Below are 19,465 nucleotides of genomic sequence, written 5' to 3'. Positions count from 1 at the left end.
TCGGGCTGGACTGTTCCCATTCCAGCAGTGACAAGACTGATTTACATATGGCTGGGTCCAACCTTAAGTAGCATGGTCTGCAAAATATCGACAGACTGGAATGTGGCCGAGTAACTACAAGTGGCTGAGATTAATTCAAGCATTCCATCCATCAATATTCTGTATACTTTTCCTAAAAGGTACTCTCCCATCTAGCAATTGAATAATCAGAGCTGTAAAATGAAGAATATCATACGAGTATAATGAGTCTGAGATCAGTGTGCCTCCTACACATGGTCTTCTATGACTTTCACTGCTATTTAGGTATCAGTTTAATAACCAGAAAATGTGTAGTGTTAGAGGGTATCAAGTGACTGTACACTTCAATTTATCAACGAACACCACATGTAACGCAATACTTTCTAGACTCATTATACTCTGTTGGTGGTGTGGGCTGTGGCCATGGCTATTCACAACCCTTAACATCCTTGCCTCGAGATAGGCGTAACTGACAAAACTTTTGGCTGTGTATGGAGATTTGTCAGCAAATAGGGATCCTCGTGTACCTGAAGGCTGCATATAGATGTAACTGATGATTGTGATGTGAATTATGTGTACATATGAGCAAAATCTGTTTATTCCATTCCTTATCAAAAACAAGCAGAAAAGGTGCAAATTGAGTTATGTGTTTTCTACATCAGTGCAAAGATTATGTGATAACGTCTCAAATCTCTTGCAAGAAGAATGCGACCATCAAAATCCACTGTATGGAAATTCAGAAAAAGGCAATGATAAATTAATACAATAAATGCCCACCTGTTAATAACAGCATGAAATTTAGTGAGCTTTATGCAAAGGGCATCATCAGCTCAGTAACCTTATTTGTTTGAAAGGTTATTTTGACATTTGTTCCTTTCTTCCCAGGGGTTGGCGCAATGACCTGGTCACCTCTCGCTTGTGGGATCATCTCAGGGAAATATGCAAACGGTGTTCCAGAAAGTGCCAGAGCTTCACTGAAGGTAGATGTCAAATTGTTGATACATATTATCATAAGGCATCATTTTCTAAATGAACATGGAACTTCACAATTATCAATATACAAACATCTAAAATCATTTTATGTAATGTACACATCTAACAGTCTTTCACTGGATCCGAACCTAGTGATTGTTAGGCCTGGGCAATGCATAGTCTTGCGTAATTGCCAGCATTTTGTGCTACTCTTGTTCTGGCAAAGTCCCAAATTTACACCATCACTTCAACTGAACCCTGGAATATTTGAGAGTCAATCTTTGTGAGCCAATCAAATTGTTCAGATTTATCCAGGTCTCTGCATTGCTGTTTACTAGCAGCAATTCACTGATGCTAAAATTACTGTCTTCCCTGAATGCAAGTATTGAGCCCCAATCACTGCCCCATCAATGGCTTATGGAAGGTGCATGCACCCAGCATCTGGGTGGAGTATCAAGTCTCTACTTTCAAAAATACAATAGAGATGAGGAGTTGGCCACATGAGGGAATATTTATTGTTATGAGCCTAGAACTGAAGAGGGGCATACTTTATTTTTCTAACACCTAATATAGTCAGTCTGTCCAGGCTCCCAATCACACGTTTCTCAACTCACCCACTGACTAAAACACATTGAGGCTGCAGCCCAACCCGTTTAAGAGGCATCATCTTGTCCAGAATAAGAGGGTCATGTTGCTTTTCTGTCTGTGCAAACTTGATCATGTGACTGGTGCCCGCCATCCATTTCTTGCTCCAGTTTGTTCTCTTTACTCCAGTTCTCAGTCTTTTTTTACCTCGTGCTTTAAGAAGTACAGTTCTGGAGGCTGGGTTCTCTCCCTTCTTGTTCGTCAATGCCCTGCAACAGTCTGACTCTGGGTTTGTGTTAAACTGCTAATCGTGAAAGACTCTTAGGGCAAATCCCATTTGGACTGCTAGTTCCTGAGATTTAGAGGTCTTCTATTTTTACAGCTTTGAGCCATGATACTTCTGGGTGCTAGAATCACTATACATTTACAAGAAGATGATTTAAAAAGTTTAGGAGTTGAAAAAGAATCATTACATTAAAAAAACTGAATCCAAGATTCCAAAATAATTGTACATAACCCCCATTAGTCCGAAATTAAGGTAATCCTAATTAAAAATCTGAAGTAATGGTATCCCATATTTTTTTGCATGGAAATAGCATCATACAACCTCTCCATTCCCCAGACACATTCTCACTTTTCATTAATAGTTTCATCACATAAAATCCACTTTCCCTTCATGACATACGGATTCTAGGACTCTGACACTCTTCCCATTATTTGGTTTTACTCCTATGATAACTCAGGTACATACAGACCACCCCATTACTCCTGTGCCTTTTGTGGCTCTTTAATAAGGAAAGGAAATGCATGTTAAACTCGCAAACACAGCTCTACAGACCTTCACCACTCTCTGTGAAACCAAGTACTGGGATAGGTTTGGTGCAATAAGATAAAAGGTGTTTTACAATTAAATTAAAAATTATTTCAGGATCGCACAATCAGAATCTGCCTGTTCTCAGATATTCGTAGAGGAAATAGAGGATTTACTGTGGCTATTTTCGGCATCCATGAATAAACCCAAAAGATTCCCATAATATATGTCAATAAGATCATACTTTCAATAGCACTGTTGAAACATGTTTAGACTTTTTACCTTCCAAGAGCGAAAAGTATATAACATATGGGGTTTACTACCTGAACAGCTTGCTTTAAATACTGTGCTACAAAAATATCTTAGCCAGAGTATTTGCTACCGAAATATTGTGAAGGTCAGGGTATATAGGTAAGGATAAATTTACCATATGTTATCTAATGCATACGCACCTTTATCCATACACACCCGTGAACTGACAGATACATAGAGGTGCAGTTAAGAACAATACATCGACGCATATATATACTTGCCCATCACAGTACTTTGGTAGTCAATATGCTGGATACGATATTTTAGAAACACAATGGGGGTTATTATAACTTTGGAGGAGGTGTTAATCTGTCCCAAAAGTGACGGAAAAGTGACGGATTTACCACCAGCCGTATTACGAGTCCATTATATCCTATGGAACTCGTAATACGGCTGGTGGTATATCCGTCACTTTACCGTCACTTTTGGGACGGATTAACACTCCTCCAAAGTTAGAATAACCAGCAATATTTTTTACCCATATTCTGGTATCTGACTGAAATAAGGATTAAAACATGTACATAGAAGAGCTCCGCTTAAACGTTTGAAAGACGAGGCACCACCACAAATATTAAGATTTGACCAACATTGTGAATGACATAGTTGTCAATTTAGCTACCTCTTTGGAATATAATACAGACTTTCTAACAAATGTACATTCTTAATTTCCAGTGCTATCAGTGGCTGAAGGACAAAATTGTCAGTGAAGAAGGAAGACAGCAACAATCAAAGCTGAAAGATCTTTCTCCTATCGCTGAAAGACTTGGATGCACGTTGCCTCAACTGGCTGTAGGTAAGTAACACAATGTTGATTAGTGTTAAGGATGTGAGACAAAGATTAATTTTTCACTGGATCTGCTCCATTTCAGTTTCGAGAAAGCACAAATATGAGGGCAAACCACTCACTAGGAAATTTATGAGGAACATCAGAGATTTTTGTGATAAAGTGTTGGGACCTTTCAACTATTCTGATTACATGGATCTTCATCATGCTTCGACTGCTCTGAGATACCCCTTGAGTCATTCATATGATATAAATAGGTGGGCATCATTCACGCATGATTTTGAAATCTAGTGAGTCGATTGGAGTGACAAAACTTTGGCAATGTCATTCATAAATCCAAAAGCTTGATGTAGTTTCAGATGCCCTTCAGAATGTCATCATCTCTCAGGCAATTGAGACTGTAGTGTGATGACAGGGGCTTCTATTAAACTTGCTGTTTTTTTCTGAAGCACTTGGAGAGTTGCTAGCAAGGACAGGTGGCCTTTTGGAATACTGCCCATGCCAATTCTATAACCACTCTTAGATCTAGCTTGACTCACCCAATGTATGAGAGCATAAGTTGGGATAAGGTTTTGCAGCAGGCAAGTACTGTCTGTTCAGTGGAGATAGTTGAGCGCAGACATCTGATGGCACTCTGTCAGGTGCCACCTCCACCACTTATGAAAGAATAGAAGCACATCAAACTGTAAATGTTTTTATAACTATCCCTTGTTTTTTAAAAGGGAACAGGGTCATTTTAAATAATCAAGCACCAAAAAATCAATCAAATGGATCTTTTTAAGATGTCAAAATAATATACAAATTTGGGGAAATTAGGAAACGTTTCGTTTTATTTACATGTTTGTTGTGATGCATATTTTCCATGTAAAGGAATTCGATGACAATACATTAATGGCCGTGTAATTCTGTTGTAAAAATATTCAATGTAAATGTGCTCCATGCCACAGCCTATGTATTATATGTTATGTGATGAAAATCTTCTAATACCAACATCACCCATGTGGGAGATTTGACGGTGACACTAATTCCATTTTATTTTCTGGATCACAAAAATCCCTGATGCCCTTTGTTCAAAGTGACCCTTAATTCAACCCAGCCTCTTTTCTTTAAACTCTATGGTGGATGTACTTTCTCCGCTTTGAGAGCTATGCAAAGTGATTCTGTGAGGCAGCTAAAAACAAACTGTACATGTGGTTCAAGTCTGAGGTACAACCATGAAAACAAATAAAAAGATATGGATCTAATCTTTGGGGGAGTCATTGGCAATAGTAAATATTATTCTCCTTTCTGAGAGACCAAGGAAAAAGTGTAAAAGTAGTGTTACCTGGCAGACTACTGCACACAATCAAAGATCTCTGTGGGAGAGCCTTTATAAAGTGTACATGTGGCTCTCATTTGTGGCAGAGCTGCTAAGCATTGATAATTTGTCTCTGACATGAGGCCTAAACGCCTGTTTCTGCCTCACTGCAACTTTGCATTGGAAAACAATCCATTGATTTCAGCACCTTTGTCCAAACAGTGTTGTTAATATAGTTCATGTTGAGCACTTGTTATTTGAAACTTTTTCTCTAGTATTTCCGGTTTTTTCTACATAAAAATTAATAAAAATATATCATAAAAACTCAGTTTAGTTCATGTTCCATTACCATTTGCGTCTATTCGTGTTCAGCAAATTGTAGCCTCTGTTAAAGGGTCCCACTGTACCACTTTATCAGAGGCTACAATTGTCTGTGGCGCAATACAGACAATGCTAATCAAGATAAGTACCACAATAACGAAATCAAGCCGCCACACTCATCAGGGCAGGCTGTAAACCAGAATCAGCCCCAGCAAACATTTTCAAACCAGCCCACACTGCAAGAGGTAACAACTTGAACAGAGCATGGCTGGATCATTACCAGCTACTCCAGCTCTGAACGCAGCCTCGTATACTGCAGCCCACTGGAGAAACGCCCGAGTGTCAGAATGCCCTAAACACAGAGATGAAAGATGAGGTTTTTTTATGGATACCCCATCTACTTCTAACTTATCACACACAAAAAGGATATGGTCAACGCTCAAAAAGGTACTGTCATCTACGTTGTGTACTTTATTGACTAGTTTGTGGTCTACCTATACCTATTTGGCTACCTCTCATACCAACCATTCCATAGATATGGATGAGGTGGGCTCACTCACATAAAGTGACATTCTTCATCATGGCCCGCCTCAAACCACTGTGGTAAGGTAGTACTACAAGGGCGGACTCAACCTCAAAGGGGATTTATTTGAGGGAGTTCTTAGAAATAAACTAATCTGGATAGTTTCTGTGATCCAGTTGTTTCAGTTTAAAATAACTTAGGATAAACCACAAGATATATTCTTTATTAGGTGGTACCCTAGGTATGGATAACAAAACCATAAGTTATTGTTATGGCCCTAATGTCTCTTTCTACGCCAGCATGTTTCTGCCCTTCCTAAAGCCAAATCCGGTCTCTGGCATTCTTCACAGCTTAATAGGATCCCTATTCCCTGGACTCAAGAGTAATGTACAACTATTGCAGCAAAGGACCTACCTCTTCTTTCAAACTTTAGATAATATACCCTGATAGGAGGTAGAACATATCAGAGAATAGGTATATTAAAAACATAATAAAAGCATGGTAGATCTACAGTACATCTGTGTCGTGGCCTATATTGATTCAATCAGTTCCACTCTGAAACTTCATCATTGCAAGTGAAGATTAAAAAAAGGTGTGGCGCATGTGATCTTCAACCACAAACACATCATGCTAAAAATGTGATTCACAGCACTCGCGGGTATCAAATCCATGCCACATACATCATGTGACAGGCTGCTTTACCTAATCTATTGCAACCTATGCCTCTTGGTGCGTAGGGGGGTGGGCACATCCTGTAGTCACACACTGGAAGGGAAGCTTTTATCAGAACATACTTTTCCTCTATCTAAGGTGGAGGGAACATGTTTTCTTATATATCCCCAGTTCACTGTTTATGTACTACTTAAAACCCCTCAGGTTGCATTAAAAGAGATCAAAAACCCCTCTCTACTTCGTTAGTTTAGTGGGAGAGTGTATCTCTCACTCAAAAAGCATTACAAATGACTTCCCTACTCTTCTTTTCTTCTCCATACATTTTAGACAATACAAGACAGATTGAATAGATGTGCACATGACCCTACAGCGGCGAGTCCCCGCCTACCATACTCTCAGAGGGCAGGGTCCATATGGAGAGGGATCTGAGAGGGGGTCCGAAGGGTTTTAAGTAATACATGAACTGGGGATCTATATGAAAACTTGCTCCCTACACCCTTCATAGAGGGAAATTCTGTTCTGATAAAAGCTTCTCTTTCAGTGTGTGATTACAGGAGGTGCGAAACCGCCTATGGACCAAGAGAAACAAGGTTGCAATAGATTAGGTAAAGCAGCCGGTCACATGATGTACAGTTGAACCGACTTGGACGTTGGAGATTTATTATTGTTGGGTTTTGGAATTGTTGGCTGTTCACTCATGTTTCCTGCTGACTTCGATGGAATCTGGCAGAATACATCTGGCAGTTATGCGCACAAATTCTTTATACATCCAGGATATACAATTTCAGAAATATTTCAACAGATGATAATGCAACAAAAGTTTTCAGTGAAATTTTATGTTGCACTTTTACTCAGTTACGACTTTCCATAGAAACCCTATAGAGACTGTTCTGTTCAATTCTGGAACTTCTTAAAGTGCAGCCTATGACACATATGAGCCTCTTGGTGCTGAAAGGGTTGCTTTGGTGAATTGAATGCCTTATATAGTAGTATCAACAATGCAGCATAGCTCCAGAGGGAGCAAATTCCAATGTATGGGGATCAGAAAGGAAAATAAGCACCCACCTGCCTGTGTAAATTGAATTTTGGACCAATCTGGCTGGACCAGGCTTCCAGTCAGTTTCCATTCTACAACCAGTTTCTGAGACTTAAAAAAAAAACTCATCGAGACATGGTTGTCAAAAATCCTTTTGTGGTGCATGATAGATATTGAGATGTTGGAATCTACCAACCTAATCGTAAACCAACCACTCCGTGCCAGCCCTAACATTATCTTGTGGCCTCCTAATGGTAATCCATGCAACAACACACTAAAGCTGCAGTTGGGGGGCCTTAGCAGACATTAAAAGATACTGCTTACATAACTGATGGTTAATTTGTGTTGGTGGTCATCACCGGCACGCCTTTTTGTAGACCAGGACATATTTTACCGGAATTTTAGCAAGACCAAGAGAGCGAAAAGAGAGAAAGAAGGAGGAACGGAGAGCTAGGCAGCGAGAAACGAAGACAGAAGGGATGAGGAAGAAAAAGCAAGAGTGAGCTAGAGTGTAGTGTGGGAGAAGAAAGAGGCATGCCCTGGAAACCAAACCGGCCAGCCGTGGAATTTGGCAACCCCTACCTTGGGTAGCACCTGTGGCAGGCTCCTAAGACACACTTTGGGCCCTGCCACTTATTGTTTTTCAAAGTAAACACTACGTATAGTACACTGAAAGACTGAAGGCAACATCTGAACATATGCCAACTATTTAAAGGGAAGCATTACCCTGTAATGGGTTCATTTTCCTTGTTATAGAAAGGAGTAATCTGTCAAGTACGTAAATTCTGAAAATTTGCTGATTTAGTGGAACAGCAGTGAAATATTCTGCTGCCAAGCAGGAAAGCTATTTCTCATAGACCCTCAGGCTTTCGCCTCATGGCACTTTCTAATAGGGCCTGTAATTAAACGCATGAGCATTTTATCAAAGAGAATGATTTATTACACTTGGATAGGTGGTAGAAAGAAAGTTAGGAGCGTTATTCAAAGGGCACTGGTTAATAATCTGACTCCAGAATAATATTATACAAATGATGAGTGTGCACTCTGCTTCCACTTTAAAGACTAAAGTGAAGTGCCAAGACATAAAACACCTGAGAAATTTCAAATCCTCATTATTCCAGTATAGTACCTTATAAAAGTGTATTCCCTACCGTTCTCGGCCCGATTATTGTAGCGAATGATAGTTTTAAATTAGCATATTATAAATCACGCTTGATGACGTTTTAGGCACATGAACAGGCAGGGTGGATGAACATGTTGAATGTGTCTCTCTTAGCAAACAACACATCACCCAGCAAGATTGACTCTAAACCTGCCGTGCACTTTTTAAATACAACAAAGTGGCTAGAAAATGAGACATTGAAGACGGACTGATGTATAAAAAAACAACCTTCGAAAATTGCCTGTTGACAGTTTTAGGTTTTCATCCTATTCTACAGCAGGAGAATAAACCTTTCAATGAATTAATAAGAACCCTAACGATAACAGCGCATGACGGTAGCTACAAAAGCGTGTGCAGGAAATATTGAAGAAAAGGTGTTAATTCGAAGGGGACACACACGACACAGGGTTATAATCGATGCAAGGCGATTTTTGACACATCAGTGCATTCAGAGCGGCAGCTGTTTTAGTCTATGACACCAACTGAGAGGGGTCCCATTTTTTCCCCACCCCGGTCGCACGCTCGACAGAGTAGCACAGTATCTCATTCTGTACCCAGCTCCCCCTGTTCCTGTGCTGGGTTCCCCTTTCTGAGCAAGAGGGGCGCATAGAGTGGGTATAGGGGAGGCGGGAAAGGAGGGAAGCCAGATGTGAAATAGCTCCAGTAAAAAATGTTTTATGCCCGACCCCATAGCCCCGAGGATTTAAAGATAAAAAGTCTGACAAGTTTTTCGTGTGATCTGTTAAATACCTTCCTGAAGAAGCTACTGTGCTGTCATTCAGAAGCGCCGCCTTGTGCAGGTCATTGATGGACTGCTTTCGGGATGACTCCGCTACTTGCAGCCGGGAAGATGAGTCAGAAGGAAGAGGCTCCTCTTATGTGCCTGTCCTTTCTTTTCTCAGTTTCCCTGCCGCTTCAGGTCGACCTCAGGCAGGGCATCCTTTCCTGATTCACATGGCCTGTGCCCTCCTTACAGAAGTAGTAGAGATGAGGCTAGAAAAAAAGCTGAAAGTGGCCGTTTTTCAGAATTGACGCACTTCGGCCCTAATAATAACAATGGTAATATGTTTCCTATAGCACTTGGTGCTAGACTGAAGCCTTTCATTGATGTGACAAGGAAGATGGGTTGCTTTTGACTCATCAGGTTTTACTCAGGTTATCCCAGCAGTTTAGTCTAACTAATATAACGAGTTGTGTGAGGGTGATGGAGTCCCCTTTGCAATGTCAATTGGGACACTGGGCAAGCAGTTGGTTGCCCTGAAGGAATCCAAGCAGGAAGGTTGCTCTGGGTTGACTCGACTCTCCTCTCCAACATACAGCCAGCTGCAGCTAGCGATTGACGTTTCCGGGAAGAAGAATGGCAGTCGAGGATGCCTTTATATGACACTCACAGTGATCATTAGTGCCTTAGGTTGTGGAACAAACATTTGCAATGCAGTGGGTCTCGTGTTTGGTAGAGTTAGAGCTATCAGCGTTGTAAATTCCTAACTGGACTTTTCTTGCAACATAAATTAAAAAATTAAAAGTTGACACACGCGAGCCAATTCAAAGCGCCAAGGCCGCATGAGCTTGAGCACGAAGGAGAGACATAAAAGGAAAAAAGCTAGCTCGCAGTCAAACGTATTGACAAAAGTGCAATTACCCATGTAACAGGGTCAATGCTCAAGGCAGTAACAAAACTGTCACAAGGAGGGACAAACAAAGCATTTACCAATGATAACAAACGATTTTTGAAAGGCAAACCCATGAACAAGGGATAGTGATGGTCAAGCTGTGGGCCTGGTTAAAAGCCCGCAGATAGATAACAACAGGTCAGAGCGCTTGTGCGCTCAACCTAAAAATGGGATTGCCTGGGGTCAGGGACCAAATAGAAGAGACACAGTCGACCTGGGGGTTGATTTCAGGTCTTAAGTAAATTAAATGTGAACCAAACCACTAGGACCCTTTCAGAAAGAATATTTAGTACAGCCCATATCCCAAAATCAGTTGTTGGATTGGCACGAGCTAACCTTCTCAATTTAATGAAGAACTCCTGTTACGAAAAACATAGAATTTTCAGAAAACAACTTACTAAAGTGTTAAATGTTCATGTCTATTGCAAAGATCATGCCCTCATACTTTTATAACACTGAAATATGGAAGTGTGTTCTATGACTGGAACAGCGTAGTTTCGGTCTGGGCTCATGTACTGGACCAAAAAGATCTTGCAAAATTTGTGTATTTTGTGTTCTACAAATTTAGTGAATTTTAACAAGACTTCACTGGCATGAAAGTTCACGTAATTTTGGTCTGCAGGCCACTGATTGAAGCACAAAAAGTTCTTATTGGTACAGTGAAATTTCAGTTATGAGACTTTTCCTCCTTGAGCCAGTCTCCTGCTGGTATTTCACTTGATTTTACAACATGATGTAAGCCCCCATGATCAATTTTCACTTAAGTTACCAGAAAGTTGTAAAAATGTTATGAGAAATGACATTTGCTATTTTACGCACCCTATAACCTCTACTTATAAAGTTGGTAAGAAATTCAATTATTAATTTTGTTGCTGATTCATACGGTCTTACTCCTGTTCAACAAACATGGATTCCCTAAGCTTTAATTGCAGATAAAACACATTTTAAAGGTTCTGTACCTACAGATGACTTAATTCTAAATATAGATAGCTTAAAAAGATCAAATATTAAAGGTTGAAGTGTCAAGAGGTGTGATTTGTTTTAACTTTCAGCATCTGTGTGAATGTAGAGTTATTTGCCTTTTATTTATGTTTTTTCTCGTTCACATTTTTCTTCCCGCTTCCCATTTGTATTTCTTACTGTTTAACAGTTATGCTTTTATTAAGTAATAAGAGAGTTACCAACTTTAGATAATGCAGAATATGAAGACTGTGGCCTTGACTTATAGTGTGGCTGTTGAGAATTCACTCCATCAGGGCGACTGAATAAAGTAATCAGTCGCCTTGAGGGAGTACCCGCTGCCAAATGTAGTGACGTCTGCCAGCATAGCGGACATCTCTTGCATTTTGCATTTCTCACCTTGTGGTGACGGACAGTAAAAAAATGGCCATGTCTTCACCCACCTTAAATTAGGCGGTATAACTCATGGCAAAACTTCTCATGGCCCTTACTCGTTCAGGTTGTAGAAATTTTATGTAGACAGCAAAAACAGAGTAGTCTCCACCATCTACATCCTGAGGTTCCGTCCGGCTGTAAATGAGGCGGGCAGAACTTCACTTTGGCAGTAAGGGTACTCTACCACCCTTGCGACGGAGAGCCCTCTCTGCCAATGTATAAATTAGGCCCTGTATTTATGCGTATAAGCAAAACTATGCTTCTTGTACTCACATATGTATGATACTTTTTGAGTTATAAAGAAATGACAGTAAAATTGTATAACAAAACAAATGACTGAAATTACAGAAGCAGGAATGAGAGCTGCTCCCAAGTAGCATGATCTTTTCTTCTACCAAAGGCTGCAGAATTAGCTCTGCTATCTGTGTTTTTTAAATGATTTCATTTCATCATTTTTTGATAGCTCAAACTGCAGATATTTTGAAAATGTGTTTAGTCAAAGCAAAATGCAACAGTGTTTTTTGTGTTTTTTCTTAGCTTGGTGCCTGCGGAACGAGGGTGTGAGCTCAGTTCTTCTGGGATGTTCTAACCCTGAGCAACTTATAGAAAATTTGGGTGCCATACAGGCAAGTACTTCAAAGACATATTGAGAAAATATTGATCATCATTATTTGAACTGGTTAAAATTAGGAGAAAGTTTAGGAAATGTTATTCTAATATTTTTGAAGGATTTACTCAGTGTGGCAGTCTTAAAGTGCAGATGACACTGTCCCTATTTGTGTAGTGATGCATATTTAACGAGGTGTGCTGGGCTAAGACATGTACAGTGCACCCTATTACTGAAAATGTGCTATTCCCGGGGTAACCTGTGCTGCCCCCACGCAGTACATCAGTGAAAAATGAGTCGCTTGATTAAGCAGCCTGTTCACCTTTTACATTGAAGGAGGCAACAGAGACCCCCTTGCAGGTAGGTGCAGTGAGTGACTGCACCTGCCTGCAGGGGAATGTCTGGGGAGTCCATCGGACCCCTTGGTGGAGGGCTCTCAGAATAATAAAGAAATGCCCCTTTAGCATAGCACTGGCACTACGTGTGTGTGCCTGTGCTAGCTGTATTACAGAAGGGGCCACACAAGTGTCTGCAGGCTCTTCTGTAATACCAAAGTACCTGGGGGTGCAGAAACTGAGTGCACAAGCCAACTGTGCCCTAGGGCACTTTCTGTAATAAGCCCCCTGGTTTGTTTTGGATGGACCTAAGCAAGCACCTAGGGGATGACATCAGACAGTATTGTGGTGATTAGTTGGTGCTGGTGAGAGTGTAAAGTCCTAAGCAGCTTATAGAGGGCACTGAGATAAGATCTTCAGCCACGAAGAAGCCAGTGTAAACAAGTGAGATTGCTTCCTTAGCCACTTCCTCAGTTCATCATCTTGGGGAGGGAACTAGCTGGATTCCTAACCTTCTGCATCCCATATGTTTCCCCAGGAAACTGGGTTAAATACTGTTCCTTTCATGGCATGAGTGACTGCAACCATAATTATGCTGTATGCAGACATTCACAGCCATTCCAGTTTGTCTGTGGATACCAAATAGCCAGTGGGGCCACAGAATAAAGAAGGGGTACTTGTCAGAGTACCTTAATACTGTATTGTTGGTACACGTATCAAATAATGAACATAATCAGTGTCCAAAAATGGTGTGGGCTCTTTCCAGGGGATATGTCCTGCTTGTGCTTCTAGATCTACAAAAGCGATGGAAATAGAAAATGCACACTGTCACTCAGTCCTTTATATCCTTTCCAATGTGCCCTAGTGACTTCTCACCAGTGCTAGTGTGTTTGCTCTCCTCTCACCAAAACAAACTGCACCCAAGTAGTCCTATCAGGCCACCATAAACTCATATTTCACTTTTCGGTAAGTGAACCATTCCAACCAAATGTAACTGGGTCACACTTAAAGGTGGCGAAAAAGAAACAATGATGCATGGGTGTTTCGCTTAACTTGTGGGGTGTCTTTGCTTCCCTGCCCCTTGCTGTGGGAGCATTGCACAAAAAATGGTTCGCAAAAAAAGCCTTGCTATAGACTTTATCTATTATAAAAGGTCGAGAACTAATCTGGAATTACTCGTGCTCCCTTCCGGAGGAAGCCTGCTGGGCAGTTGGGGTGGTCTGTTCCCATGAAGAGCATGGATTCTTATCCAATGTGATAGCCAATGGTTTATACTATTTGAAAGCATTTCCCCAGTGTCAGGTCTGCTGGGACCAATATTCACCTGTGACACAGAAACGGATCTGTCACAGGTACCTGAGCCCTCCCACGGGGTGTGAAGCCCTACCTGGTCATCCATATCTGAATCCAAGCCATTTCAGTGTTTTTGCAACATTTGAGCAACAGTGATTTATAAACATATAATGCATACTTGTCCAACTTTCAGACTTCTCACCTCGGGCCCTGCCCAGGGCCAATGGAACTCCTTCCAGGCTGCCTTCCTATCTCATAGGAGAATAAATCTGGTGGACAGAAGCAGCAGCAGCATCCCTTAACAGCACCTCTTACTGCATGCTCTAAATCAGTCCATAAACCATCATCCAAGTGACTCATCATTCTAGGTCCCTCTTAGACAAGCAGCTCAAGGCATTTTCCTCAGCCACACAGGCACTCACAATCACCGTTTGCATAACTGATAGAACCTTCAACGCAGTCTCACTGGAACCCTCCTTTAGCTTGAGAACATTTAGAATTATTAGTATTCCCTCTATAGTGTGTCACAACACTATCAACTATAGCGCCAACAGAAACTGGGTATAGATGGAACCTTCACCCTACTGTTCCAGACTTCCACCAGACACCGCAGGCAGCAAACATGGATGAATCCATTCACACCCTCAGGGCACACATACAGCATCACAGGGTTCGGTTATAAAGTGTACAATCACCCCAGAGACTCACTATTTTACAATCTGATCCTAACACGTTACTTGTGGCACACCAAAGAAGAAGGAACTACTGTGAGTAGTTTTCCCGCTACACCTCAGGCAGTACAGATATACAAATCTACCATCCAGAGCAGGGAAAACACAGATGGTGTCCCACAAATCTCTACTGAACTCACCCAGTGTTAATTCGTGTTAGGAATATAGCCATCCCTGCCAAAGACAAATGTATTTGAGTAGGGTTTCCCTCACCCTTTCCCCTCAAGCATAACGCTTTATTTCAAAAGATTCTAGTGCAAAACACAGGCAATATTACAGCAGGTACTATAAGAAGTGTGTCACCTATGCATGAAAAAATATATAAACAGGGAGCATATTAAATTACACAAATTCCCTACTTACTAAGTCCTGGCTTGTACTCATTGGGACAGAAGGTCTGCCATTGTGAGGGGTCCAGTACTACTACAGTGGTTACTGGTATCGGGCTAGTCAAGGTCAAGTTGTGTCTATGATAATCCAGTTTGCTATTAGCAACATTGCTGTAGAAATAACCTGCTAATTGGACGTAAAAAAGTTCCTCTCTCTCCACAAGCGTGATGCAGAATTTTATTTTTGTTATTTTTCAGAGCTATCGTAAGAAAGTGCCCTTTTGACCAAAGATGTAGTGTGAGAAGAAATGCATTGGGATTCTCTTAAAACATTACGACCGCAACAGCACTAATTTTTATGTTAAAACACTACACACTATATGAATAGATGAACTAAAACCACCCTATCAAAACGCAGATTGTATACAGTCCATATTACCATACAATAATGAGCATAAATGCAGAGTATCAATCATTGAATCAAGTTGTATTTGTAAAGCGCAGCTTGTCACCCGTGAGGGTATCCAGGTGCTTGCTGCGACTCATTTGAACAGCCAGGTCTTTAACCTCATTCTGAAGTCTGTCAGCATGGGTGCGGAGGTGTAGGGGGAGGGTGTTCCAGATCTTGATGGAAAGATGGGAGAAGGAGCGTCCTCCGGTGCAGGAGTGGCGTGCCCAGGAGATTTGTGCGGAGGGTTTTGTAGGCATGGGTTAGGAGCTTGAATTGGTGTCTTTTCTGGACCAGGAGCCAGTAGAGGTCTTTTCAGGTGCTGTGTGATGTGTACTCTTTAGGGGAGGATGAGAATCACTCTGGTGACTGAGATCTGGATTGACTGGAGTCTCTGCATGAGTTAGTTTGAGATGCCTGTGTACAGTACGTTTCTGTAGTCCAGCCTGCTGGTGAAGTGGGCATGCATCACTGTTTTCCTTGTGTCAATTGGGAGCCACTTGAAGTTTTTTCGTAGCATGCGGAGCGTACGGTAGCAGGCAGAGACTACAGCACTGACCATCGCTTCATGGAGAGTTCACTGTCAAGGATGATGTGGAGGTTGTGGGCGTGATCTTTTGATGTAGGCGTGGATCCGAGTTTCACCAGCCGCCACCAGGAGTCGTTCCAGAGTGCTGAGTGATTGCCGAAGATGAGGACTTCGGTCTTGTCAATGTTGAGTTTTAGGCAGTTGTCTCTTATCCATATGGAGTCGTCCGTCATGCAATTGTGGAAGATTACCTTTGATGTGGCGGGGTCAGAGGAGAGAGATAGGACTAACTGGGTGTCATCGGCATAGGAGATGATGTTTATATTGTGGGCTCTGACAATGTCTGCGTGTTGGGACATGTAGATGTTGAAGAGTATGGGGCTAATGGAGGATTCCTGGGGCTATGACTCAGATTACATGTCCGGCTTGTGAGGTGAAGGGGGGAAGGTGGACTCTTTGGGTGCGTCCTGTGAGGAAGGATGGTATCCAGCTGAGTGCATCACTTTTTTCCCAATCCAGCGTAGGGGATTGATGAGCGTGTGGTGTGAGACAGTGTCGAAAGCAGCGGAGAGGTTAAGCAAGATCAGTGCGGTTGCTTCTCCTCTGTACAGAAGGAGCCGATATCATCAGGTGCGGCTATCAGAGCTGTCTCTGTGCTGTGATTGGTTCTCAATCCTGATTGGGAGGGGACCAGCAGGTTGTTTCTTTCCAGGTGGTTTATTAGTTGTCGGTTGATGGCCTTTCTCAGTACCTTGGTGGGGAAGGGAAGTACCAATATGGAACAATGGAGTTTGCTGGGGCCTTTCAAAGGTTTCTTGAGGAGGGGGTCTGACATAGGCATGTTTCCAGGCATCGGGGAAGGTGGCCGTGGTTAGTGAGATGTTGAAGATGGCGGTGCGTTGGGGGCTGATCTCGTTCTTGGCTAAGTTGAAGAGACGGTGTGGGCAGGTGTCAGTGGGAGCTCCAAGTGGATGGAGTTCATGAGGATGGCTGTGTCTTGTGCAGTGAGCTGTTTCCATGAGTTGATCATGATGGAGGCAGTGGAAGGCTGGAAGCTGCGGGATTGTGATCAAAGTTCTTGTATGTGGTTGCTATCTTGTTGTGGGAATGGATTGCGAGGGTGTCGCAGAATTCTTGCGAGGGGGAGCTCATGTTTTCAGAGGCTGCAGGGTGGGTGAACTCTTTGATGATAGTCAAGAGTTCCTTGGAATGGTTGGAGTTGGTGTCGATGTGATGGATCAGGGCCTCTCTCTTGGCGGCTTTGATGTGACAATTGTATTAGTTGAGGTCTGATTTGAAGGTGGCTCTGTTGGTGTGGCCTTTTCTGGCTTGTCATTTTCTCTCGAGCTGTTGGCACTTGCGCTTGGATGCTCTGAGTTGCGGGTGTACCAGTTGGTTTGTTTGGCGTGTCTGTGTGATTTGGCTGATTTGACGGGGGCGACTTCGCTGGCTGTGTTGGAGGTCCAGTTGTTGAGGTGCTTGACGGCCATGTCCAGGTTGGTGGCTTCTGCAGGCTGACATCTGTGGAGAGCGTGTGACCACTGTTGCTGGGTGGCGTTGGATCAGCTGATTTGGGTGGTGCTGGGTTGTTTGGGGGGAGGGGGGGGTGCATGCATGTTCGGTGATGGAGATGCGAGCGATGGAATGGTCAGACCAGGTAATTTTTTAGCCGTGGCTGTACTGAATTTTGCTGCTAGCTGTGAAGTTGGGGTCCAGTGTGTATCCTGCTATGTGTGCGTGGGGTCGGAGACTAGTTGCTTTAGTCCGATGTTGCCCAGTCTGTCCAGGAGGTGTGTGGAGTTGGTGTCAGATGGGGTCGTCTAAGTGGAACTTGAGGTCTCCCAGGAAGACCTAGTGTTCAGATTCGATGGCGAGTGGAGTGATGAAATCGGCAATGGCACTGCTTTGTCTGGTGCGCGGTCCTGGTGGCCTGTAAGCGAGAGTGCCTTACGAGACCTTGTTAGAGTTTAGCCGAATTGTGCATTCAGATCAAAAATCTAAGGCATCTTGATTGCCATTTATATTATCCTCTTTTCAGATTTACAATAATGGAGTATTTTCATACCAAACCATTGTATTATTAGGAACGATTTCCACCAGCATAGGGATGATGGGAACTATTAATTACCCAGTCACTTCACAAAATTTCTAAATCTGGAGTTAACATCAGGCAGGAACTTTATAACAGAGGTATGGTATCAACTTCATTTCTTGTGCTGCATTTGTTAGATTGTGCTAGAATATACAATTTTGGAAAGGCTCCATTATTTATTATAGCATCTAACCAGAATTAAAGAGCATGGTGGGTACTTTTGCACGTACGCAAAAAGAACAGTTACGCTATCCCACAGCGTTTGTGTTTTGCTTTGCTTTACTTTTGCACGTACAACAAATGGTATTTTATTTTTAAAAAGGTAGTTTTTTAATCAAAGTCATTTAAACCATTATTTATAATACTGAACACAATTTTTTGTTCTAGGTTCTTCCAAAGATGACATCTCACATCGTGAGTGAGATTGACAGCATTCTTGGGAATAAGCCGCACAGCAAAAGGGACTATAGATCCTAATGAGGAGCATGGATGGATGGGACTGCATGATTACGACAGTGCCCTGCTGCAAATAGTACGGGATGTGCACCATTGATTGGTGTGTACATTTATTCAGCACTGTGGCTCAGTCTGGACTGTCGCCGGATCAAAGGAGAAATTGTATCAGCGGCAAATTGAAAAGCACATTTGCAACATTGACTGCAACAAAGCTAATTATCTGCATTGCATTTTCTGGCATTGCCCTACGTCTTTGTTACTTTTTATGCACCTTATGCTTCAAAACACCTGGACATATTAAACACTCATTCGTAACAAAGATGGTCAGTGATCAGTAAGAGTTAATAGACGGCCATATTTAGGGGCATATTTATACTCTGTTTGCGCCGGGATTGCGTCGTTGTTTTTGACGCAATTCCGACGCAAAACTAACTCCATATTTATACTTTGGCGTTAGACGCGTCTAGCGCCAAAGTCCATGGAGTTTGCGTAATTTTTTAGCGTGGACACCTACTTTGCGTTAATGATATGCAAGATAGGCGTTCCCATCTAAAAAATGGACTCCGAGGCATGTGCGCTGTATTTACACTCCCGGGCAAAATTCACGCCCGGTAGTGGGCGGGTCAAAAAAAATGACGTACGGCGGCTTTTGCGCCGTTTTTTAGCGCCTGGGCAAGGCAGGCGTTAAGGGACCTGTGGGCTCGGAAGGAGCCCAGAGGTGCCCTCCCATGCCCCCAGGGACACCCCCTGTCACCCTCGCCCACCCCAGGAGGACACCCAAGGCTGGAGGGACCCATCCCAGGGACATTAAGGTAAGTTCCGGTAAGTATTTAAAAAAAAAAAAAAATTGTGGCATAGGGGTGCCTGATTTGTGTCCCCCTACATGCCACTATGCCCAATGACCATGCCCAGGGGACAGAAGTCCCCTGGGCATGGCCATTGGGCAAGGGGGCATGACTCCTGTCTTTGCTAATACAGGAGTAATTTCTATGGGGGTTGGGAGTCGAAAAAAATGGCGCAAATCGGGTTGAGGCGAAAAATTTGCCTCAGCCTGACTTGCCCCATTTTTTGGCGCCCAAGCTCC

At 42.5% G+C, this 19,465-nt stretch overlaps 1 protein-coding gene across 1 annotated transcript in view; it reads left to right on the top strand.

Moving 5' to 3' along the window:
• Nucleotides 1–19,213, top strand: part of KCNAB1 (potassium voltage-gated channel subfamily A regulatory beta subunit 1) — a 522,245-nt gene extending 503,032 nt beyond the window's left edge. The window contains exons 11-14 of the mRNA XM_069213297.1: nucleotides 904–998; nucleotides 3,371–3,491; nucleotides 12,099–12,187; nucleotides 18,313–19,213. Of these exons, the coding sequence (XP_069069398.1) occupies nucleotides 904–998; nucleotides 3,371–3,491; nucleotides 12,099–12,187; nucleotides 18,313–18,402 (395 nt within the window). The 3' untranslated portion in view covers nucleotides 18,403–19,213. The remainder of the gene's footprint in view (nucleotides 1–903; nucleotides 999–3,370; nucleotides 3,492–12,098; nucleotides 12,188–18,312) is intronic.
• Nucleotides 19,214–19,465: the final 252 nt, after the last annotated feature.

The sequence above is a fragment of the Pleurodeles waltl genome, chromosome 11 (assembly GCF_031143425.1).
Source record: "Pleurodeles waltl isolate 20211129_DDA chromosome 11, aPleWal1.hap1.20221129, whole genome shotgun sequence".
Classification (NCBI taxonomy): Eukaryota; Metazoa; Chordata; class Amphibia; order Caudata; family Salamandridae; genus Pleurodeles; species Pleurodeles waltl.
This window is presented reverse-complemented; position numbering and strand designations above follow the sequence as displayed.